Source organism: Mustelus asterias, chromosome 21 (assembly GCF_964213995.1).
Source record: "Mustelus asterias chromosome 21, sMusAst1.hap1.1, whole genome shotgun sequence".
In the NCBI taxonomy this organism is placed as follows: domain Eukaryota; kingdom Metazoa; phylum Chordata; class Chondrichthyes; order Carcharhiniformes; family Triakidae; genus Mustelus; species Mustelus asterias.
Window position 1 is genome coordinate 79,086,725 of NC_135821.1, and position 24,987 is coordinate 79,111,711.

The window sequence follows — 24,987 nt, forward strand, 5'->3', positions numbered from 1 at the left end:
TGCGCCATCAGTGGGACCACAAGATCCCACCGGCAGTAACAGCAGCAAGGTTTCAGCAAGAGAGTGTGACCTGGAGCAGCACAAGGTTCGATGTCCGGACTAAAGCTTCAACATTTTCATTAACGACCTTGAAGAGTGCATGGGTATCTTCACCCCGGGACCTACACTTGGCACCTCATGATGGTGATTAACAAGCTGAAAAATGGGGCTCAGATGAGGGTTGTCTTAGAGAGTTTGGGGCGATGGGCAGACAGTTAGCAGCCACAGTTCAATAAGTTTAAATTCATTAATTTGGATAAACAAAATAAGCAGAGGAATTCTACAATAGCAACAAATCTGGAAAGAGATCTGAGAATTATACTAAAAACAGGCCACAAGCTTTAAGAACATATAAGAACACAAGAACTAGGTGCAGGAGTAGGCCATCTGGCCCCTCGAGCCTGCTCCGCCATTCAATAAGATCATGGCTGATTTGTTCGTGGACTCAGCTCCACTTACCCGCCCGCTCACCATAACCCCTAATTCCTTCACTGTTCAAAAATGTATCTATCCTTGCCGTGAAAACACTTAATGAGGTAGCCTCAACTGCTTCACTGGGCAGGGAATTCCACAGATTCACAACCCTTTGTGTGAAGAAGTTCCTCCTCAACTCAGTCCTAAATCTGCTCCCCCTTATTTTGAGGCCATGCCCCCTAGTTCTAGTTTCACCTGCCAGTGGAAACAACTTCCCTGCTTCTATCTTGAGTGTAAGGACATTGGGAGAGACAGGAATACACTTAATTGTAATCACAACCCAAAGTCAAATAATCTGTGTGCATCCCCTAGGTCATGGGCCCACCTTGCCAGTGGGCTAGTGATCCAGAAGCCTTGGCTAAAGCTCTGGGAACTTGTGTTCAAATCCCACCACTGCAGCTGGTGGAATTTAAATTCAATTAAATAACTCTAAACTGTCACCCATTATTGTAAAAACCCATCTGGTTCACTGACGACCTTTAGGGAGTAAAGAAAATCTGGAATTGAAAACTAGTTTCTGTAATGGTGACCATGACAACTATTATTGATGGCCATTAAAAACCCATCTGTTTCACTAATATCCTTTAGGGAAGGAAATCTGCCATCCTTACCTGGTCTGGCCTACATGTGACTCCAGAGCCACAGCAATGCATTTGACTCTTAACTGCCCTCTGAAATGGCCGAGCAAGACGCTCAGTTCAAGGGCAATTAGGGATGGGCAACAAATGCTGACCTTGCCAGCGATGCCCACATCCCTATGAAAGAGTAAAAACAGTTGGATTATATTGCAGCATGACTCTGTGTGAGCAGCAACGATGGGATAAAGACAAAACCAGAGAACAAAACATGATGTTGAGATGACAAGTCAGTCTACCTAAAAAGACTTTACTCGAGGAAGTGTTTACTGCATTAATCAACTGTCAGAGTTTCATCTTGCAGGAGATAGTTTGAGTCGGAATGGTATCTGGCTTTATTTATCTGGGTCTATCAGGATAACCAGACGAAGCTGTTAATGAACCATCAAATTGACCAAGTGGCTTGAGCTTTTTGCTGAATTAGTGAACATCTGGCAACACATTTTAGTGTCTCAAAAACATGATGCTTTACATACTTTATTTGCAAAAATAAAACTTAAAACTTTCCAGTAATCTGCTTGGATGCTTTGAACTTACGCTGCCTGAAATATTTGTAGAAAATGTAATGGTAGGTGCCACATGAAGAGTAAGTTGGTATGTATCAAAATTCACTCAATAACATCAACTTGATTTATTTTGCTGTTTTATTGTGCAGAAAAATATAAAATGTCAGCCCTCATACATTTATTGTTTAAGAATGTAATATGTTTGTCCCATCAGAGAGAATCGACTTGACCGTAACATTAACAGTGCACTCTCCACTAATTCCTGGTGTTAAATAATTAAAGTGCTCCAGGTGAAGATGGAAAGCACTTAGCCACAACTCCTGCTACTTTCCTACTTATAGATCCTGTTGGAATAAGATGGCTTTGGAGTGAGTTATTGTTTCTGTGGCCAAGTAACCATTCCAAGTTCAACATGAAATGTGACTATTTTTTGAAAAGTCTTTCATAGAGATGTGGGCATCACTGTCTGGGACAGCATTTGTAGCCTTTAATCTGAATAGCCATTTCAGAGGGCATGTAGGCCAGACCGGGTAAGGACGGCAGATTTCCTTCCCTAAAGGACATTAGTGAACCAGATGGGTTTTTCTGACAATCGACAATGGTTTCATGGCCATCAGTAGATTCTTAATTCCAGATATTTTTTATTGAATTTAAATTCCACCATCTGCCGTGGCGGAACTCGAACCCGGGTCCCCAGAACATTAGCTGAGTTTCTGGATTAATAGTCTAGCGATGATACCACTAGACAATTACCTCCCCAATCAATGATAATTGTCATGGTCACTATTACAGAGACTAGGGGCAGAATTTTGTCGGCACATCTGCCCGAGGTTCGTACGATCCCGCCTGAGGCCAACAGAGAATGCTGTTCTCCGAGCCGGAATTGGGGGCAGGTGTGCCGGTAAAATTCTGGCCTAGCTTTCAATTCCAGATTTTTTTTAAATAACTGAATTTAAATTCCACCAGATGTTGTGATGGGATTCAAACCTGTGCCCCCAGAGCATTAGCCTGGGCCGCTTAATATTAGGCCACCATCACCCGCTAATGGGGTGAAGGATTTGGGTGAAGGATTGTGAAGGAGACAGGAAGAGAATGGTCTATATTACTATATGTCTACATTTCATAATCTGCTGCTTCTGCTATTTCGATCCACGCCTCCTGATTAACTGTAGTCACTGCTGAAATACAAGTCAGTCTCATCCCCCGTTCCGTCAGTGCTTTATTGGTAAGCAGCTCCAGCTAAGCTGTAAACTCTGAGTCCTGCCCAGCCGCTAGAATCCTGAACAGAAAGGGAGACATTATTACAAAAATTACATCAGCATTGAATGAAGCAGCTGGGTTTGTCAAAGACTGTTTGACATTGATCCGTGATGGCTGCTATACAATGTTGTGTCCATTAATTGCCCTCAGGCTAAAATTCACATGGAAGCTTTGAAATACAGCATATCCTGTAAAAGTCTGATATTAAAGTAGTTTTATAAGTGGAATGGATAATGAAGTAAAATACTGGACTAGAAAGGGGAATGAACTGGAGGTAACTTGCTCTGGCTGTGTGGTAATATCTTTGACGATGTTTGAACTGTTCTTGTTTTATAAGATGTGATGGATGCCTTGTGTGTGGTAACATTAAGAACTCGGTTAGGGACATTAAGTACTCTATGATAACATCTATACTAATTCAATCATAAAACTAAAATGTGGCTTGTGATTGATACAGATGGATGAGTCGTGAAGGAAGAATTGAAAATTACTTTGCTTTGTCTTCTCGTAAATCCCTGAACCTCAATTATTTAGAGAGAATTTTTGTTTATAACAGTAATTTGTGAAGATGAGTCTGCACATAGACCTTCTCGTGGTTTTATTGGAGGATCAACATTAAAGGAGAAGAGTTTGATTCAACAAGATTGTGTTCCTAGTTTTATTATGTGAGAATGGAGGATCAAATTCTTCATATTCAACATTCTTTGGAACTTTCAAAGCAAAGTTTTGGAATGTTTCAGCCTGTTATACAGTTTGTTCTATTTCAGCTTATCAAGATAGAAGCCAGATCTTGGCAGGCGCCTGCAATTAGTGTTTATTGCTGAATCAAGCATGTTGCATTGTCATAGAATCCGACAGTGCAGAAGGAGGCCATTCGGCTCATCGAGCCTGCACCGACCTCAATCCCACCCAGGGCCCTATCCCCATAACCACATATATTTACCCTAGCTAGTTCCCCCTTGATACTAAGGGGCAATTAGGCATGGCCAATCCACCTAACCCGCACATTTTTGGACTGTGGGAGGAAAGCAGAGCACCTAGAGGAAACCCATGCAGACACAGGGAGAATGTGCAAACTCCACACAGACAGTGACCCAAGCCGGGAATTGAACCCAGGTCCCAGGTCCCTGGTGCTGTAAGGCAGCAGTGCTAACCACTGTGTCACCATTGATAGTGTAGATGTGGTCATTCTTTCTTTCGTGGAGGTTGGAGAATAGCTTTGGAGCTGATAAAATCCAGTTACTTGTGAGGTTGAGCCAGTAGTTTGTAATGAACAGCATTAGAAAGGAACCACTTTCAATAGTATTCTCCAATATAACAGAGAATTGTGTTTAGGCTTCCGCTAACTTTGCTATTCTCACCAGGAGGTAATACATTACCCACACAGACCTTCCCCTGTATCATCCAGTTTATTCAGGAAGATTCAAATCAGTAAATTCTCAGCATTTATTTTCTGTGTGTGTTGAGCTAGTTAACTGGTATCAGCCAGGGAAATATAACTGGCATCCATACTTCTGGTTTAGAGACAATAATATTGGAGAAGCTTCCTGTTCCTCATTGCAATCCTTGGTGAAGATGTTGAGAGTGTAAGCATTAAGGAAAATAAATTTGGGTTTCTTTGTAAAGATGGATTTGCATGTAGACCCTCAAATAGTTTTATTGAAGGATCAACGTTAAAGGATAAGAGTTTAATTCAGCAAGATTGTGTTTTTGGTTTTATTAAGTGGGAGTGGAGGATTAAATTATTCATATTGAACATTCTTTGGAACTTGTACCCTCCCCAAAGCATCCACACTACCAGAAGGATGTGGAGGCTTTGGAGAGGGTACAGAAGAGGTTTATTAGGATGTTGCCTGGTATGGAGGGCATTAGCTATGAGGAGAGGTTGGATAAACTTGGTTTGTTCTCACTGGAACGATGGAGGTTGAGGGGCGACCTGATAGAGGTCTACAAGATTATGGGTGGCATGGACAGAATGGATAATCAGATGCTCTTTCCTAGGGTAGAAAAGTCAAGTACTAGGGGACATAGGTTTAAGATGCGTGGGGAATGGTTTAGAGGAGACGTGCGAGACAAGTTTTTTTACACAGAGGGTGGTGAATGTCTGGGACGAGCTGCCTGGGGAGGTGGTGGGAGCAGTTACAATAGTGGCATTTAAGGGACAATTAGACAAATGGGAATGGAAGGATACGGGCTCCATAAGTGCATACGGTTTTAGTTTAGGCAGGCATCATGATTGGCACAGGCTTGGAGGGCCGAAGGGCCTGTTCCTGTGCTGTACTGCTCTTTGTTCTTTGTAATGCTCTCTTCAGCCAAAAAGCCTTGGCTCACCCACACAGAGTGGCCACTATGATACTGGAGGACTCAGGTAATTGTGAAAACATAACCCTGCAGGGATAGACTAGAATTTCTTGTTTCCCAGATTTATTGCCAGGTTTATGTTTTGGACACTTACAATACCTGAAGCTGATGTTTCTTTCATCCTCCAAGCCTGCATTAAGATAATCTTCATTGAGATAGTGTTGGCTGAAATTCAGTGAAGGACCCAGCAATTCAGCACCAATCAATCGAAGCTCATGATGTCCAGGCTCAGTGGAGGTAATATAAGAACAGGAGGAATCAGAACAAGATGAGGCCATTCAGCCCCTCAAACCTGCGACACCATTCAATAAGATTGTGACTGATTCTCAACCTCACTTCCCCAGCCTTTCCTCATATCTCAAGATTTCCTTCGTGGCCCAAAATCCATCCACCTTTGTCTTGAATATACAAGTGGACATCCACAATTCTCCAGGATAGAGAGTTCCAAACATTTACATCCCACTGAGTGAATTAATTTCTCTTCATCTCAGGTCCATAGTTTTAGATTCTCCAGTCCAGGGAAACAGTCACTCAGCATCTACCCTGTCAAACTCTGTAAGGATTTTAAATATTTCAATGGGATCATCTCTCATTTTTCTAAACTCCAAAGAATACAGGTCCATTCTACTCAATCTCTCCTCCTGGAAACTCATCTAAAAAATTGTCTTGAAAGGAAAAATCAAGAATTGCTTTTCAAGTAAATCTCCAGAAACATTCAATACATTTCTCGAATGGAAGTCTCTTCTATTCAGTATCCGCATCAGGCTTTGCTCTTTCAATCATCACCAATCATCACCAATATACTGACTTTGTTTCCCAATGCTGGATTAGGAGTGTTAATTGGAGAAAGTGGTGGGAACAGTTGGATCATGACTACCTAACCCCAGTGACAAGCACTGGGACTATCTCAGGACTGGTGTTAGTAGTGAATGGCAGTTTTCTGACTGAATAATTCTGCCAGCTATTTATTGAGATGGGGAGACAGTGGCCTAATGGTATTGTACTAGTAAGCCAGAGAACCAGAGTAATCTTTGGGGACCTGGATTCGAATCCCATCACAGCAGATGGTGAAATTCGAATTCAATAGAAATCTGGAATTAAAAGCTTAATAATGACCATGAAACCATTGTTGATTGTCGTAAAAACACATCTGGTTCACTAATGGCCTTTAGGGAAGGAAATCTGCCATCCTCATGTGGTTTGGTCTACATGTAACTCCAGATCCACAGCAATGTAGTTGACTCTTAAATGCCCTCTGAAATAAATTCAAGGTTGGGCAATAAATGCTGGCAATAAATCCCAGCCATGCCCACATCCCATGACCAAATAAGCAAAGTTCTGCAACAAGAATTGTTTCTCTTGCCACAAGGAGAAACATCATCTCAAGGCAAGGGAACATGATTGATTTAAATTCAGGCTGCTTCAGGAAAGGACAACATATAATCTGTACCCAATTCCATTGATTTCCAGAAAAAAAATCTTGATCACCATTTTACATTCATTATAATTCAATTCTTTTAGTTTAATTTTGTTAAAAACACCACCAGTGTTGTGAAGTGGTTGTTATTAATTGAAATACAATGGCAGATGGAGTTCAGAACAATCTCTATTATTTGTCGCCTTGGTGTTATCATTGGCTGGAATAAACATACCACTTCGAGCAAAGATTCCGGGGTCATTCTGCAATAGAACTTGCAATGGGAAAATCAGATAGATAGCTGGCTAATCGCTCTGTGTCTGTGTCCAACTAGGAGAATTGAATAAGCCTGTCTTCCATCGGAATACTGTGTCAGCGGACATTTGCCTTGTTCTCAATCTTCTGCCTCTCTGAAGACTTCACTAAGGTTTAGCTATAAAACCCTGTAGGGAAAAAATAGAAACTGTGATCAGCTCCATGTGAAGTCAGACTACGGCCTATAAACACCGTAACAACAAGTGGAACTCTATACTTGACTTCAATGTTGATTTTTAACATCTGAAGCTTTATCTAATCATTTCTCACTCTAAATGCAGCTGGGTCTTGGCTGACTTTTAAACTTTCAAAAGCTCATTTGCAGAGGTCCTCATACATTTAAACAAGTTCATGAGAAAGATAACACTAAAAGTGCAAAATTAATTATGAGCTTTTTTTCATGGGAAATTTGATATTCTTTTGCCGCCAGTTTCTTCTTTCTTTGCTCTTTTACTGAATAGTAAGAAGTCTCACAACGCCAGGTTAAAGTCCAACAGGTTTATTTGGTAGCACGAGCGTTCGGAGCCCTGGGGCAACGCTCCGAAAGTTTGTGCTACCAAATAAACCTGTTGAAGACTACTGACTGCGCCTACCCCAGTCCAACGCCGGCAACTCCTCTTTTACTGAAGGCGGTGATGGGTGAGGAAACTTGTTCACTAACTGCGGACACATCTCTGCTTATTCCTCCCATGCCAGCCGGGAAATGAGAATATCAGCAAGCTATCCAAACACAGAGGCATCATAGCTGAGTCCAAACATGTCATTGACGAACATTCACATGTGTACTTTCCAACTGTCCAATTGGGCAAATACTGAATATTACTATAGGCTAGTGGATTTTGTCCTCTATTTAATGCTGGACAATGAGCCAATCAATAAGATGAAGAATTCACACAGAAATTATCTTGTCCTCTTATTGAAACATTAGCAGAAGAGCCGCTGGAAATCCCCAAAGATTGATTTAGTGCCCAAAATATCATTTTGATGGAGATCAGAGCAGAAAGCTTGCTGCATTTACTCAGTAGGATTTTTGGAGAACCCATAATTAATTTTTTAATATAATTAAGGGACAAGCAAATGATCTACAGTGTTGTTCACACAGTGTTACAACACAGTAGGGAGAGTTCAGAAACACAGTCCAAAGGTTACCTACTGGTCAGAAACTGCACCTAAATTGGAAGTTTGGCATTAAAACCGAATGGGAAATGTTACACACCAATTTACAATGAGAGTTGTCGAGAGGAAAGGTCAACTTAAAGTTGCAACAACAAGAATTAAGGTTTGTGTATAACAAAACAAGATGCTTAATAATATACCAGCACAGCTCCTGAAACACTGCTCCAAGATTCACTACTTTATAATAGGGACTGTTTCTATCAAGGAGAGGAAATGACCAATGCCAATGGCTGAATAAAGCAAGATCGAGTTTTATTAGATGTTATTCAGGATTTTTTGCTCCTGCTTTGTGAATTGAATCTCACAATTATTTTTTGAGTTTTGAAGGAACACTGTAAATATCGTTTTAGCAATGTCCTGGTAAATGTAAAGATATTTCTCCATCTCTCTCTTTTGTTGTCTCACCCAATCTCTCCTCTGTCGGGGGATGGCGGTTTTAATGTGGAGCTGGGGATAGGAACAGTGAAGTGAGTTTAATTTGGCTTTTTGGTTCCTTTCAGGGAAGTTGGTTTAGTTGCTGAGCATCTGAGCAGCTTTCACTCTGCACCCTGTCCTCAACCAGAGGTCAGTCTGCCACAGGAACCTCAAGACACCATTAGCTTCTTGATTTCATGTACAGCAGAGCTCTGGCTGCAGTTTCAGGCACGCACCTTGCAATTACCGAGCATCCCTAACCCATATCCTCAGAGCAACAACATTCAATAGGACGACACGGTGGCACAGTGGTTAGCACTGCTGCCTCACAGCGCCAGGGACCCAGGTTCGATTCTGGACTTGGGTGACTGTGTGGGGTTTGCACATTCTCCCCCGTGTCTGCATGGGTTTCCTCCGGGTGCTCCGGTTTGCTCCCACAGTCCAAAGATATGCAAGTTAGGTGGATTGGCCATGCTAAATTGCCCCTTAGATGTGTAGGTTCGGGGGATTAAATATGTGGGCTTACGGGGATAGGGTCTGGGTGGCATCTGGGTGGGATCTTCTGTTGGAGAGTCAGTGCAGATTTGATGTGCCAAATGGCCTTCTTCTGTGATGCGCGATATAACTCACGAGGCTAGAGGTACTCGGGGAAATAAAGGCTTTTATTGACTACAAAGATAGAGCTACCATATATAATACACGATCCCAGACTAAAGGGTCCCAGACAGAGCAGTGACCGTTATACCTCTACCAGGAGGCGGAGCCCGACTGGGATGTACCATAAGAACTATATTACAGGTAGAACAGCCCAACCCTAACCCCAACAGTAACATGTAGAATAGCACAACCCTAACCCCAACAGTAACATATATACAGACTCATAGTACTGGCCAGACCCTGGCTCAGCACTACCTGGTGGGAACCAACAATGGTTCACCACATTCACCCCTCCTTTGAAAACAAAGGCCGGCGGGGTACAAAACACAGAACAATTGTTCATCAGTCTATAAGTTCAGACGGTCAGGGGGACCGCACCGTCGTTGTGACCTCCTCAACACCGGCGATGACACCGGTGTAGGCACTCGCGGTGGCGTTCTCCCCAAGGCGGTGTCCAACGGCACCTCCAATGTCTCACGGGCCGGTAGACCCCGAGGTGGTGACAACCCGCTGAACTCGGGCACGCCTTGAAGTGGCGACCATCTCCTGGACTCAGGCAAGCTGTACACGGGAGTAAAAGGGTTAAGTGATGGTCCCGATGCTGCCCGCGCCGTGTCAGGAGGGGAAACAATAGTTGGGGGGTCTCTAACAGGAGGTATGGGAGCGACAAGGGTTTCCAAGCCCCCTGCTGGCGCCAGGTCTCGAATCGAGACCGTGTCCTCTCGCCTGTCAGGGTATGCCACATAGGCATACTGAGGGTTGGCGTGGAGGAGATGGACCTGTTCAACCAAAGGGTCGGACTTGCGGGTCCTAACATGTCGCCGCAGGAGGACAGGTCCTGAGTACGTTAACCAAGACGGTAATGAGGTCCCAGAGGAAGACTTCCGAGGGAATGAAAACAGTCTCTCATGGGGAGTAGCGTTGGTTGCCGTACACAGGAGTGAGCGTATGGAGTGGAGCGCATCAGGGAGCACCTCTTGCCAATGAGAGACTGGAAGGCCTTTAGACTTCAACGCCAGTAAGACAGCCTTCCAGACTGTAGCATTCTCACGTTCAACCTGTCCGTTACCCCTAGGGTTGTAGCTCATGGTTCTACTAGAGGCAATTCCATATGAGAGCAGGAATTGCCTCAAGTCATCGCTCATGAACGACGAGCCCCTATCGCTATGGATGTAACAGGGGTACCCGAACAGGGTGAAAAGATCACGAAATGCCTTGATAACCGTGGCAGCGGTCATATCAGAACAAGGAATGACAAAGGGGAATCGTGAGTACTCATCAACCACATTGAGGAAGTACACGTTCCGATCTGTCGAGGGAAGGGGGTCCTTAAAATCTACACTCAGTCTTTCGAATGGACGAGTGGCCTTAATGAGTTGTGCCCTGTCAGGTCGGTAGAAGTGCGGTTTGCATTCCGCGCATACCCGGCAGCTTCTGGTTATGGACCTGACATCCTCCACCGAGTAGGGTAGATTCCGGGCTTTTATGAAGTGGAAGAGCCAAGTGACCCCCGGATGGCAGAGGTCATTGTGGAGAGCCTGCAATCGATTCTCCTGCATACTAGCGCATGTTCCACGCGACAGGGCATCCGAGGGCTCGTTGAGTTTCCCTGGACGATACATGATGTCGTAATTATAGGTGGAGAGTTCGATTCTCCACCTCAAGATCTTATCGTTCTTGATCTTGCCCCGTAACGTGTTATTGAACATGAACGCCACGGACCGCTGGTCCGTGAGCAGGGTGAACCGTTTTCCCGCCAAGTAATGGCACCAATGCCGGACGGCCTCCACAATGGCCTGGGCCTCCTTTTCCACTGCCGAATGTCATATTTCAGGGCCTTGGAGGGTGCGAGAGAAAAAGGCGACGGGCCTGCCCGCCTGGTTAAGTGTGGCGGCCAGGGCGAAATCCGATGCATCACTCTCCACCTGGAAGGGGATGGACTCATCGATAGCGTGCATCGTGGTTTTCGCGATGTCGGCTTTTAGTTTTTCAAAGGCCAAACGAGCCTCTGGTGCTAGGGGAAAAGAGGTAGACTTGATGAGCGGACGGGCTTTGTCCGCGTAATTGGGAACCCACTGTGCGTAGTAAGAGAAGAAGCCTAAGCATCTTCTCAGTGCTTTTACGCTAGTGGGCAGGGGAAGTTCAAGGAGGGGACGCATACGGTCTGGATCAGGGCCAATGACCCCGTTTTCCACCACGTATCCGAGGATAGCGAGGCGGCGCGGGCGAAATACACACTTCTCCCTGTTGTAGGTCAGATTCAGGCGAGGTGCAGTGCGTAGGAATCTAAGAAGGTTGGCATCGTGGTCCTGCTGGTCATGGCCGCAGATGGTGACGTTATCCAGGTACGGGAAGGTAGCCCGCAGTCCGTTATGGTCCACCATTCGGTCCACAGCACGCTGGAAGACCGAGACCCCATTCGTGACACCAAAAGGAACCCTTAGAAAATCGTACAAGCGACCATCCGCCTCAAAGGCCGTGTATTGTCGGTCCTCTGGGCGAATGGGGAGCTGGTGGTAAGCAGACTTTAGGTCGATGGTGGAGAACACCCGGTACTGCGCAATCTGGTTGACCATGTCAGATATGCGCGGGAGGGGATACGCATCCAGCTGCGTGTATCTGTTAATGGTCTGACTATAGTCTATGACCATCCGGAGTTTGTTCCCACTCTTGACCACCACGACCTGCGCTCTCCAAGGACTAGCGCTGGGTTGTATGATCCCTTCCTTGAGGAGCCGCTGAACCTCAGATCGAATGAAGATCCGATCCTCAGCGCTGTAACGCCTACTCTTAGTCGCGATAGGCTTGCAGCCTGGCACGAGATTCTGGAATAAAGAGGGTGTGGTAATCTTAAGCGTCGAGAGGCTACAGATGGAGCGCGTTGGGCAATTTAGAGGCTGTGAGTCTCCCACTGAAAGTGGAGGGAGTGGCCCACCGTACTGTAGGGTTACACTCTTCAAGTGGACCATGAAATTTAGTCCTAGGAGTATTGGCGCGCAAAGGTGCGGTAACAACAGGAGCTTGAAGCGCTCGTAAACCGTGCCCTGCACCGTCAGATTTACCACGCAACTCCCTAGCACGGTGACAGACTGGGACCTTGACGCCATCGAAATTGTCTGCTTGACAGGCTGAATCCGGAGGCCACACCGCTTCACGGCGTCTGGGTGAATGAAGCTCTCCGTGCTCCCGCTGTCAAACAGACAATAAATCGTGCGTTTGTTTACCTGTATGTCCATCATGGACTTGTCGAGTCTGTGAGGCTTTGCCTGGTCCAGGATGATCAACGCCACCGTTGGTTCGTGGGCGCCACTGCAGGTAGCTGAGATGGATGATGATGACCCCTGCTGGTCATTCGCGGTCGGTGCCGACCAAAATGGCTGCCCCCATAGGTCGCACGTGGGCGATGGCGCCAAAACCAGCGGCCCCTGGTGGTCGCGCGTCTCTTGCGACTCCGTCGTCTGGAATGGCGACGTCCTGGCCTCGCACGTGGAAGAAGTCCTTGACGATGCCGACGACGAGGAAACCGGCTCCGGGGAGTCACACGCCGCACTGCTGTTCCTGGATGGAAGTTTGGATCGGCATACCTTCGAATAATGCCCCTTCTTGCCGCAAGCGGAGCACAACACCGCTTTAGCGGGACATCGCTGCCGAGGGTGCTTCACTCCCCCACAGAAGTAACACCGCGGGCCGCCTGGAGCTGCTGCCGTCATCAGGCCCGAGGGTGGGAACGCAATCACGCAGTTTTTCGGTCCCGCTGGATGAAGTGGGGTCTGTGACTGCCCCTGCCACGCTGTCTCCACGTGGTCGTCGGGATACATCGCCAGACTTTTGGAGGCCGTTTCTAGCGCATCCGCTAGCTCTATGGACTTAGTGAGATCGAGATTACCTTGCTCCAACAGCCGAAGGCGGATGTAAGACGATCCGATTCCCGCCACAAACGCATCTCGAGCGAGGTCGTTCATGTTCTGTTCTGCCGACACTGCTTTGCAGTTACAGCCCCTGGCTAGCTGTAGGAGCTCGCACGCGTACTGTTCCGTCGTTTCGCCGGGCTGCCGCCGTCGAGTGGCAAAGAGATATCGAGCATGCATCTCGTTCAGCGGTTTAATGTAGCGCTTCTTAAGAAGCTCGAGGGCCCCTTTGTAGTCGGTGGCCGCACGGATCGCTAAGTATACAGCGTCGCTTACCCTCGCGTGGAGGACCCGGAGTCTGTCGGCGTCGGTGGTGACCGCTGCGGAGGCTTCGAGGTAATCCTGAAAGCATTTCAACCAGTGGTCGAAGGTTTTCGAGGCGCCCGCCGCACGTGGGTCCAACGTAAGCCGTTCGGGTTTAAGCATTTGCTCCATGTTCTCTGTGTCGTTTTTTTTTCAACGAAGAGAGTTCAATTGTAGTCAATAAAATTGATGCGCGATATAACTCACGAGGCTAGAGGTACTCGGGGAAATAAAGGCTTTTATTGACTACAACAATAGAGCTACCATATATAATACACGATCCCAGACTAAAGGGTCCCAGACAGAGCAGTGACCTTTATACCTCTCCCAGGAGGCGGAGCCCAACTGGGATGTACCATAAGAACTATATTACAGGTAGAACAGCCCAACCCTAACCCCAACAGTAACATGTAGAACAGCCCAACCCTAACCCCAACAGTAACATATATACAGACTCATAGTACTGGCCAGACCCTGGCTCAGCACTACCTGGTGGGAACCAACAATGGTTCACCACATTCTGAACTGTCGGGATTCCATCATTCTGCGCCTTAGAAGTGGTAAAAGGCCCCAGGATGCTTCAACTGAGTTTCTCGTACAAAACAGGCACTCAGCTGAAGAAAAGACATTAGGACAGGTTTGTCAAACCTTTTTAAGGAGATAGTTTTCAAGAAGAGTCTTAAAGGAGGTGTGAAATATGGAGAAGCAGACAGGTTCAGGAAGCTTAGGGCCCAGACAATGTCTGGGCAATGTCCTGGTAAATGTGAAGATACTTCTCCAGACAACTGAAAGCACAACCATCAATAGTGGGAAACAGGTCAGCATAGCTCGTATTGGACTCACTTCACACCTACAAAATGGGCACAGTACAATCCCATTTTTAAGCCATTATGGAGACTGACATCACAGTGAAGTTCTAAGAGACTGTTGCATTGTTGTAGGTGCCATCTTTAGATGCACTGCAGCAACTCACCAAGGCTCCTTAGGCAGCATCTTCCAAACCCGCAACCTTTACCATCTAGAAGGGCAAGAGCAGCAGATACCTGGGAACACCACCACCTGGAGATTCCCTCCAAGTCATTCACCATCCTGACTTGGAAATATATCGCCATTCCTTCACTGTTGCTGGGTCAAAATCCTGGGACTCCCTCCCTAACAGCACTGTGGGTGTACTTACACCACATAGACATTCTATAAATGTTACTTGAATAAAGATTTTCAAATTTGCCCTCAAGATTGTTTTCAAATAATTCTCAAAACCTTTTGCAGGGAAACTGAGAAGCTGAAGAAAAATATTCCATGAGTACAGATAACCGAGTGACACTGCTGCAGCTTGGAGTATAGGTACCCCACACTTGCTCAGATTGCGCAGTCCAAACTGGGAATCAGAACTCGGGGCAAAACTATCAAGCCCAAGTCAGACTTTTCCGAGAGACTGAGAACTTCAAATAATCTTTTTAATAGGAGTTCTCCAAGGCAACACCTCTACCAATCAGAGTCCACTTGCCAACCAATCAACATCCCCTTCTCATGAAGAATAAGTTGTTGTTCTGTTTATAATTGTGAATTGTCCTGACAGGTCCAAGAAAAAAGCTTCAACAATGTCTTTTTTCAGAAATATTCAAGTTCTGGAACTCCCAAATCACTATTTGTAATCCCATGTCAAGCATTTTGAGTGTTTTTTTTATCAGATTGGATAGTCAGAGTGTTACATGTTTACATAGGCAAAACCCATCGTAACCATGGACACAGGAATTTGTAATGGTAAAAAAAGACTCACAAATTGTAACAAATGTGACAATGGAACATTCAGTTGTGCAGACAGGAAGCGTGTGCACTCATGAGAATCGGAAAATCGAATGTCAGATGCTAAAGCCTCTTTCCTGAGTTTTTGCATGATTTGTTTTTGACAAGAAGAATTGGAAAATCTGTGTGCGTGCGTGTGTGTGAGCATGTGTGTATGACTGTGTGTGTCCATGTGTGTGTGTGCATGTGTGCACACGTGTGTGCGCGCGCATGTGCCTGTGTGTGTACATGCATGTGTGTGAGCATTGTGTGTGCATGAGCATGTGTGTGTATGTGAGCACGTGTGTATGACTGTGCATGTGTGTGTACATGTGCGAGCATGTGTGCATGTGTGCACACGTGTGTGTGTGATATGGTCCTGATTTGAAGAATCCAGAATACCAATGATAGATTAATGAGATGATTTGAGGATTTGTAATGAAGATGGAGTCGTGGTGCTTGTGTGTGTCGGATGGCAGGGGTTTAAGGACATGAAAACAGCAATAGTGAGGGGAGTGGAAGGTACAGAGTGTGACATTAGGAGCAGAAGAAAGCGGAGAGGTAAGGCAGTGAACAGAGGAGGAGCTGCGAATCGGGTGAGGGAATTTTATCTGTTGGGGCCTCGAGTAGTGAGTAGTTATGTAGAGTTTTGTAAAATTATAGTTAAGTGTCTTACCTTAGAAACCCTGTTAAATGATTAAACTTTATCCCACATTGCAGCCACGTGCTGGGGTCAAGGTTCGGGTGCTGACGAGCTGAGCAGTTTGGTGTGATCTCTTTCTGGTGCCTGATGGGCAGAGGTGCTCCTGCCAAGATCCTTCAATAATACCCCCAAGAAGCAGGAAGCTTCAGGCTGCCGTTTAATCGGGCTCGGGATGGCTAGTATTTGACAATTTACCAATTATTCTAACTGTTGGATGTTATAAGATGGTTATGTTTTAAACTGTCTCCTTTAATTCAAGGTAAACTGGAGCATCTGGGAGCAGAGGTGGAACCTCGCACTGGATCTGTCCAGGGGCAAACATATGACCTGCTTATTTATGGAGTCAGAAACTCAGATTGAAACTTATTCAAAGTCAGATGCAAACATTAACACCTGGGCACAAAGGAGGAGGGAGATGTCTTGTTGCTGCCAGAATCTCAGGCACATGGCCATTAGACCGAGGGGTCTGGTGGAGGAGACTAACAGCTGGTGCTGCAATGCCAGATCGAGGAAAAAGAGCAGCAAGTGGAGGGCTGGTGAAGATGGAAACCCTATTGGTCGAAACAAAGATTGTGGAGAGTTAAAAACCAAGGAATCACCAGAGGGTAGCTTTTTACTGTAAGTGTGTTCCATTACACTCAGAGGATTGAGTGAATGGGACTTTGGCTGGAATTTTACTGTCCTACCCACCACGGGAATCGGAACGGGCGAGGGGCAGATCACGGAAAAGTCCGTTGACCTCGGGTGGGATTTTACGGTTTTGGGATGAGTGAAGTCATAAAATCCCGCCCATTGTTTGAAAGGGCATTGGAGGATTCATCTTTGTGGGGCAGGGCAAGGAGACCCCTGTTAGAGCCAGGAGCAGCTTGGGATTTTCAAACTAGACCACATTTCTGTGGAGAGTGCAGTGTGATGTATAAACACCATGTTGGCTTTTTGGTTGTGTTAAGAAGGTAATAGGGTAATAGTCTGTGTGGAGTTTGCACATTCTCCTCGTGTCTGCGTGGGTTTCCTCCGGGTGCTCCGGTTTCCTCCCACAGTCCAAAGATGTGCGGGTTAGGTTGATTGGCCAGGTTAAAAATTGCCCCTTAGAGTCCTGAGATGCGTAGGTTAGAGGGATTAGTGGGTAAATATGTGAGGGTAGGGCCTGGGTGGGATTGTGGTCGGTGCAGACTCGATGGGCCGAATGGCCTCCTTCTGCACTGTAGGGTTTCTATGATTTCTATGAGGGAAATCCCTTTACTGTCATTTGGTGTTGACGACAACTTAATGCTGATTTTTAGTTTGTTACAATAAAACCCTTAAAACATGAAATGTTATCATATGATTCTTTGCACAGGACATTGGGAAATTGATACCACACCCCCTTCACACGGCACTTTCCCATCCAATCGCAGGATGTGTAACACTTGCCCCTTTACCTCCTCACTGTCCAAGGCCCCAATACTCCTTTCAGGTGAAGCAATGTTTCACTTGCACCTCCTTCAATTTGGTCTGTTGGATTTGCTGCTGCCAATGCAGTCTCCTCTACATTGGGGAGACTAAACCCAGACTGCGTGACCGCGTTTGGAACACCTTCTCTCCATCCACAACCTTCCTGTTGCTTCCTATTTCTACTCAGCACCTTGCTCTCATGTCCACATGCCAGTCCTTGGTCTGTTACAATGTTCTGGTCAAGCCTGATGCAAGGTGAAGGAACAGCACCTCATCCGCCGATTAGGCACTTTACAGTCTTCAGGACCAAACGCTGAGTTCAACAACTTCAAGCCATGAACTCTCCTCCATTTTGAACTTTTTCACTCTAGTGCCAGTCTATATATTCTCATGTTTTTGCCCTCCTTCGCTAATCTTTATTTTGCTATTAACACCTTCTCTGACCAAGCTTTGTGTCTTTAATATTATCATAACCACTCTGTATCCTGGGTTCCATATCTTTGTTACTTTATCATCCTTGTTCTCGATCACTGATATTCGCCTTTGCTCCACCTGCTCCTCTCTGCTTTTTTAACTGCATCAAACTCATTCTACCTCTCTTCAGTTCTGAAGAAAAGTCAGATTGGACTTTGAACATTAACTCTGTTTCTCTCTTCACAGATGCTGCCAGACATGCTGTGTTTTTCCAGCACTTATTGTTTTTAATCAACCTCGACATGTCTATTGCAGCAACAGTCATTAATCATTTCCTGTCACGGTTTTGTACAGACACTTGGATTCATAGAGTCATAGAGGTTTACAGCATGGAAACAGGCCCTCTGGCCCAACTTGTCCATGCCACCCCCTTTTTTTTAAAGCCCTAAGCTAGTCCCAATTGCCCACGTTTGGCCCATATCCCTCTATACCCATCTTACCCATGTAACTATCTAAATGCTTTTTAAAAGACAAAATTGTACCCGCCTCTACTACTGCCTCTGGCAGCTCGTTCCAGACACTCACCATCCTCTGTGTGAGAAAATTGCCCCTCTGGACACTTTTGTATCTCTCCCCTCTCACCTTAAACCTATGCCCTCTAGTTTTAGACTCCCCTACCTTTGGGAAAAGATATTGACGATCTACCTTATTTTCTACAAACTGGTTTGGGCAGGTATTTGAGTGAATATCATAAAATCATATTCGGCCCCTAGAGTCTGCACCGACAACAGTCCCACCCCACACCCTATCCCCACAGCCCCCACACATTTACCCCGCTAATCCCTCTAACCTACACATCCCAGGACACTAAGGGGCAATTTATCCTGGCCAATCAACTTAAACCACACATCTTTGGACTGTGAGAGAAACCGGAGCACCTGGAGAAAACTCACGCAGATACGGGGAGAACGTGCAAATTCCACACAGACAGTCACCTGAGCCTGGAATTGAACCCGGGTCCCTGGCGCTTTGAGGCAGCAGTGCTAACCTCTGTGTCACTGTGCTGCCTATATTGGCCAGTGAATATGGCAGACTGAAGCTACATTCAACATGGTGGAGATTGTTTGCTCCTTATTGCTGAGAGGTCAGGTTGTGTCGAGTAAAATTTGAGTTGACATAAGGGAGAGCAAGTATGAACATTGAATCAGAAGCCTGAACATTCTCTCTTCCTCCTTCTTCCTTCGGGAAAAAGATACAAACGTCACGTACCAACTGACTCAAGAACAGCTTCTTCCCTGCTGCTGTCAGAATGGAATGGACTTACCTCGCATTAAGTTGATCTTTCTCTACACCCTAGCTATGACTGTAACACTACATTCTGCACCCTCTCCTTTCCTTCTCAATGAACGGTATGCTTTGTCTGTACAGCGTGCAAGAAACAATACTTTTCACAGTCTTGATACATGTGACAATAATAAATCAAATCAAATCAAATATGTGAGAATAAAGGATCAAGTAATTATTTTAATTTCAAGGATGTGATATTGTTATTGTGGTCTTACACAGCTGTGGAATTTAATCTTGTTAACACTGAGTTTCTATGGAAATGAGTCTGAAAGAGATTGTAAATTCACTAAAAGGAATAAAGTTATTTATTTAGTGACTGAAGTATATTTTCTCCCAATTCTCTTTCCTGTTCTCCGAAGGCACTATCTCAGAGGATTAGAATGTTATGGTTGATGAACGGATTACATTACATTGTCTAAATATTAATTCTCCATATTTAAACTGAGAAAATGAATTTGTTTAATCACTGGTGTTACAGTTGAGTCTCATCCTGTCTCCTCCCTTTGACACCTAGGCTGAAATTCTCCGATGTTGAACGACCCATTCCCGCTGCCTGCGAGAATGGAGAATTTGGCGCTCAGTGAGATTTCCATTCACAGCAGCGGGACTGGAAAATCCCAGCCGCAGGGCGAGGTCGGAGAATTCTGGCCCCCTGTATTGGCCACGGAATAGCAAATAGGAACAGGGACTTTTCTGAACTTTCTCCTCCCTGTGACATGAGCACTGAGGCTAATTGAAGCACCCATATTCTTGACCCAGCTGAGATGAGTTAACTTGGCATAATTCCCAAGGGTTCCCAAGAAAACTTCCTGCTATGCCTGGCTGTCTCCAAGGAATGTCTCCAAGGAAAACTTCCTGCTATGCCTGGCTGTCTCCAAGGATTTTGGAGGGCCGAAGGGCCTGTTTCCTGTGCTGTACTGTTCTTTGTTCTCTTTGAATGCATTTATTTATCTACATATTATGTGAGAATGAATGTGGTAGAGCAGGAGTGTGACTGGGAGCTTTTGTTGCCTAGTCTTGTAGTTGGTGAAGGATTATCACATGATGAAATGACCAGAGAATGTAACAATCAGTAAAAGATGTTGGTGCGGTTGTTACCTCTTCAATGTGATATGTCTCCTCTTCAGAAATGACTTCATCTTCAACAATTTCAGCCACTCTCTACAAAACATCAAAGTGATTGGTTGAACACAGACCTGACTGCCGGTTTTATTCCTTTAACCTTCACATTTACAACATTCATCCCATCACACAATTAAATTCAATCTCAAATTCAGGAATAACCTGAAGTCAGACGTAATTTTCTTCAATTACTTATGTTATAAACATGCATTTCCAAACACACCCAATACAGTTTGCCTTCAGGCAAAGTGACAAGTGAGTAGAAATTGCAGCTGTTTTGTTTTGATAATACTTTGGTTGTAAATTGTTTTCTGTCGTTTTAATTTAGACTCAGTTACAAACTAAATTGAAAAGCTGGTGTACAGGATGCGTGGAAGTGAAGCATTGGGAGGGAGAATCAGCACCAGAGTGAAAACTCTGATTGAGATATACCAGAAAGTAACTGTCGAGATAAACATCTCTGCCTGTTGCTTCGGTGCAGGTCGGAACACATTCTCTTCCGTAAGATCATTTGATAAACTTGCGAGAATTAACCTTACAACACAGCTGGATTTAATGTGGGTGAAGGGGGCCCAACTCCTGTTGGAGAACCAGAGGGATCCCCACTTTGCTTCTGTCGATGAGGCCTGACGTACTTCAGTGACCGTCAGCCACTTAATTGGCTAATGTTGGGTCTCCCACTAGAACTTGGATCCCAGAGACCCTGCCATCAGCCAATCAGAGGCTGGCAACTCCGTTGCTGACAGTGTGACTGGAGCTGATGAAGCTCGACACACCAGGGAATGTTGCTGTAAGCCTTGGGCACAGGTCAGTGCAGGGACAGGGATTGCAGGGAGGGGGTCATCAGAGACAAAGGGTCAATGGGTTGACAGCAAGGTCAAGAGATGGCTTTCAGAGACCCACTCCCTTCCTAAAGCTCTGTCCTTCAATCATTCACTGAATGTCAGTGAACGAGAGTCGTTCCCCCCCCCGCCACCACCCGCAAAGTTGAAACTTTTGGGAAGTTCAGGAAAATGCCTCCCATTTAATCCCTGAGCCACTGTATAACATTTGTGCCACACAAGTGCCCGGCAATAACCATCTCCAACAAGATAGAATCAAACCATTGCCCCAAGACAGTCAATGACATTACCATTCCTGAATCCCCCACTGTCAACATCCCGGGATTCTCATTGACCAGAAGCAGAACTGGACTAGCCATACAGATACTGTGGCTACAAGAGCAGTTCAGAGGCTAAGAATCCTGAGGCGATTAACTCACCTCCTGACTCCCCAAAGTTCATCCATCACCTACAAGGCACAAGTCAGGAGTGTGATGGAATATTCCCCACTTGCCTGGGTGAGTGCAACTCCAACAACACTCAAAACGTTTGACACCATCCAGGACAAAGCAATTCACCTTATTGGCATCCCATCCACAAACATTCACTCCCTCCACCACTGACAAACAGTGGTAGCTGCGTGTACCACCTACAAGATGCACTGCAGCAATTCACCAAGGCTCCTTAGGCAGCACCTTCCAAACCCACAACCACTGTGATCTACAAAGACAAGGTCAGCAGATTCTGGGAACACCACCACTTGGAGGTTCCCCTCCAAGCCACTCACTGCCTTGAAGTAGAAATATATCGCTGTTCCTTCACTGTCGCTGAGTCAAAATCCTGGAACTCCCTCCCTAACAGCACCATGGGTGTATCTACACTACATGGACTGCATTGTTTCAAGAAGGCACTCACCACCACCTTCTCAAGGGCAAGTAGGGATGGGCAATAAATGCTGACCTAGCTAGTGACACACACATCAAAGAACAAAGAAAATTACAGCGCAGGAACAGGCCCTTCGGCCCTCCAAGCCTGCACCGACCATGCTGCCCAACTTAACTAAAACCCCCTACCCTTCCGGGGACCATATCCCTCTATTCCCATCCTATTCATGTACTTGTCAAGATGCCCCTTAAAAGTCACTACCGTATCTGCTTCCACTACCTCTCCCCGGCAACGAGTTGCAGGCACCCACCACTCTCTGTGTAAAAAATCTGCCTCGTACATCTCGTTTAAACTTTGCCCCTCGCACCTTAAACCTATGCCCCCTAGTAATTGACTCTTCCACCCTGGGAAAAAGCTTCTGACTATCCAATCTGTCCATGCCTCTCATAATCTTGTAGACTTCTATCAGGTCTCCCCTCAACCTCCGTCGCTCCAGTGTGAACAAACCAAGTTTCTCCAACCTCTCCTCATAGCTAATGCCCTCCATACCAGGCACATCCTGGTAAATATTTTCTGTACCCTCTCCAAAGCCTCCACATCCTTCTGGTAGTGTAGCGACCAGAATTGAACACTATATTCCAAGTGCGGCCTAACTAAGGTTCCATAAAGCTGCAACATGACTTGCCAATTTTTAAACTCAATACCCCGGCCGATGAAGACAAGCATGCCATATGCCTTCTTGACTACCTTCTCCACCTGCATTGCCACTTTCAGTGACCTGTGTACCTGTACACCCAGATCCCTTTGCCTATCAATACTCTTAAGGGTTCTGCCATTTACTGTATATTTCCTATCTGTATTAGACCTTCCAAAATGCATTACCTCACATTTGTCCGGATTAAACTCCATCTGCCATCTCTCCGCCCAAGTCTCCAACTGATCTGTATCCTGTTGTATCCTCTGATGGTCCTCATCGCTATCCGCAAATCCACCAACCTTTGTGTCGTCCACAAGCTTACTAATCAAACCAGTTACATTTTCCTCCAAATCATTTATATATATTACAAACAGCAAAGGTCCCAGCACTGATCCCTGAGGAACGCCACTTGTCACAGCCCTCCATTCAGAAACGCACCCTTCCACTGCTACCCTCTGACTTCTTTGACCGAGCCAGTTTTGTATCCACCTTGCCAGCTCACCTCTGATCCCATGTGATTTTACCTTATGCACCAGTCTGCCATGAGGGACCTTGTCAAAGGCTTTACTGAAGTCCATGTAAACAACATCCACTGCCCTACCCTCATCAATCATCTTCGTCACTTCCTCGAAAAACTCAAATCAAGTTCGTGAGACACGACCTCCCCTTCACAAAACCATGTTGCCTCTCACTAATACGTCCACTTATTTCCAAGTGGGAATTCTCGAAATGAAATTCAGAAAGTTCTGGTGGGCTCAAGGATAATTAGAGGCAAATGGTTTATGAATGAGCCTAACAAATCCCACCACAAACATGCAAGTTGTGGGCATTTGCCCCTTCCCCTTCCCCTGACTTCACTGGGGGAGGTTTTCCCACTGATGGTTGACTGCCCTGTGGACTCTGGCCTGACTTGTCGGCCTGGCCATCATGTTTCCTTCTGCATTGGGCTGGATGGAATTTCCTCCCACACTTTCTAATGACCATCCTTAATACATGACTTATCACATACAGCAAGTTTGTAAACTAACTCATTTCCAACAATTCCAATTTTAGCACACTAATTCAAATCCCAATGTCAGCCCTTTGAACCTGACTCCTTCACTCAGACATGTGAGCTTTTGAAGGATTGGGAAGTTTCTCAATGCTGAAAGAAAGCTCTGTCTCAAGAAGCGGCCCAACCAACAAACTCCAAGGCTGAGATCTTCCCCTCAGGTTTGTGGCTTCCAAACGCACGCAAGACTCATGACTGACTTTGCCGAGGATTGCCACACTTTCACATAGGATTCGGGTTTGTGTGCAGTTTCTGAGTTGAGATGAAGGGAGTGCTGTGGGTGCGGAGGTGAGCTGGGTAAAAGGCCCACTTTGCCTCTTGGAGACAGCAGTCCAACTCTTACCATTGTTTAACGACACCCTAAACCTCACCCCTCCCATCCACTCTGACCCCATGTCCATTCTGATCTCCAGTCGCCCCTCCTTATCCCCTCCGATCTTTTTTAAAATTCATTTGTGGGACATGGGTGTCGCTGGCTGGCCAGCATTTATTGCCCATCCCTGGTTTCCTGAGGGCGGTTCAGAGTCAACCACATTGCTGCGGCTCTGGAGTCACATATAGGCCAGACTGGGTAAGGACGGCAGATTTCCTTCTCTAAAGGACATTAGTGAACCAGATGGGTTTTTCCGACAATTGACAATGGTTTCATGGTCATCAGTAGATTCTTAATTCCAGATAATTTTGATTGAATTCAAATTCCACCATCTGCCGTGGCGGGATTCAAACATAGATCCCCAGAACATTTCTGGATTAATAGTCCAGTGATAATACCACTAGGCCATTGCCTCTTCTCCATTCCCAATGCCCCTTCTTGTATCCTCCATAGCCGCTCACCAGTATTAATTATATACAGTCCACATGAGTCAAACAATAGCAATGGGAATTATTTTAAAGATGTGGAGATGCCGGCGTTGGACAGGGGTAAACACAGTAAGAAGTTTAACAACACCAGGTTAAAGTCCAACAGGTTTATTTGGTAGCAAAAGCCACACAAGCTTTCGGAGCTCTAAGCCCCTTCTTCAGGTGAGTGGGAATTCTGTTCACAAACAGAGCTTATAAAGACACAGACTCAATTTACATGAATAATGGTTGGAATGCGAATACTTACAACTAATCAAGTCTTTAAGAAACAAAACAATGTGAGTGGAGAGAGCATCAAGACAGGCTAAAAAGATGTGTATTGTCTCCAGACAAAACAGCCAGTGAAACTCTGCAGGTCCACGCAACTGTGGGAGTTACAAATAGTGTGACATGAACCCAATA

At 45.6% G+C, this 24,987-nt stretch overlaps 1 protein-coding gene across 1 annotated transcript in view; it reads right to left on the reverse strand.

The window, feature by feature from the left end:
• Positions 1 to 2,873: 2,873 nt before the first annotated feature.
• dcdc2b (doublecortin domain containing 2B) overlaps positions 2,874 to 24,987 on the reverse strand; it is an 89,036-nt gene continuing 66,922 nt past the window's right edge. Inside the window, exons 9-10 of the mRNA XM_078237129.1 lie at positions 20,247 to 20,309; positions 2,874 to 2,933 (exon numbers count right to left, since the gene is read on the reverse strand). Of these exons, the coding sequence (XP_078093255.1) occupies positions 2,874 to 2,933; positions 20,247 to 20,309 (123 nt within the window). The remainder of the gene's footprint in view (positions 2,934 to 20,246; positions 20,310 to 24,987) is intronic.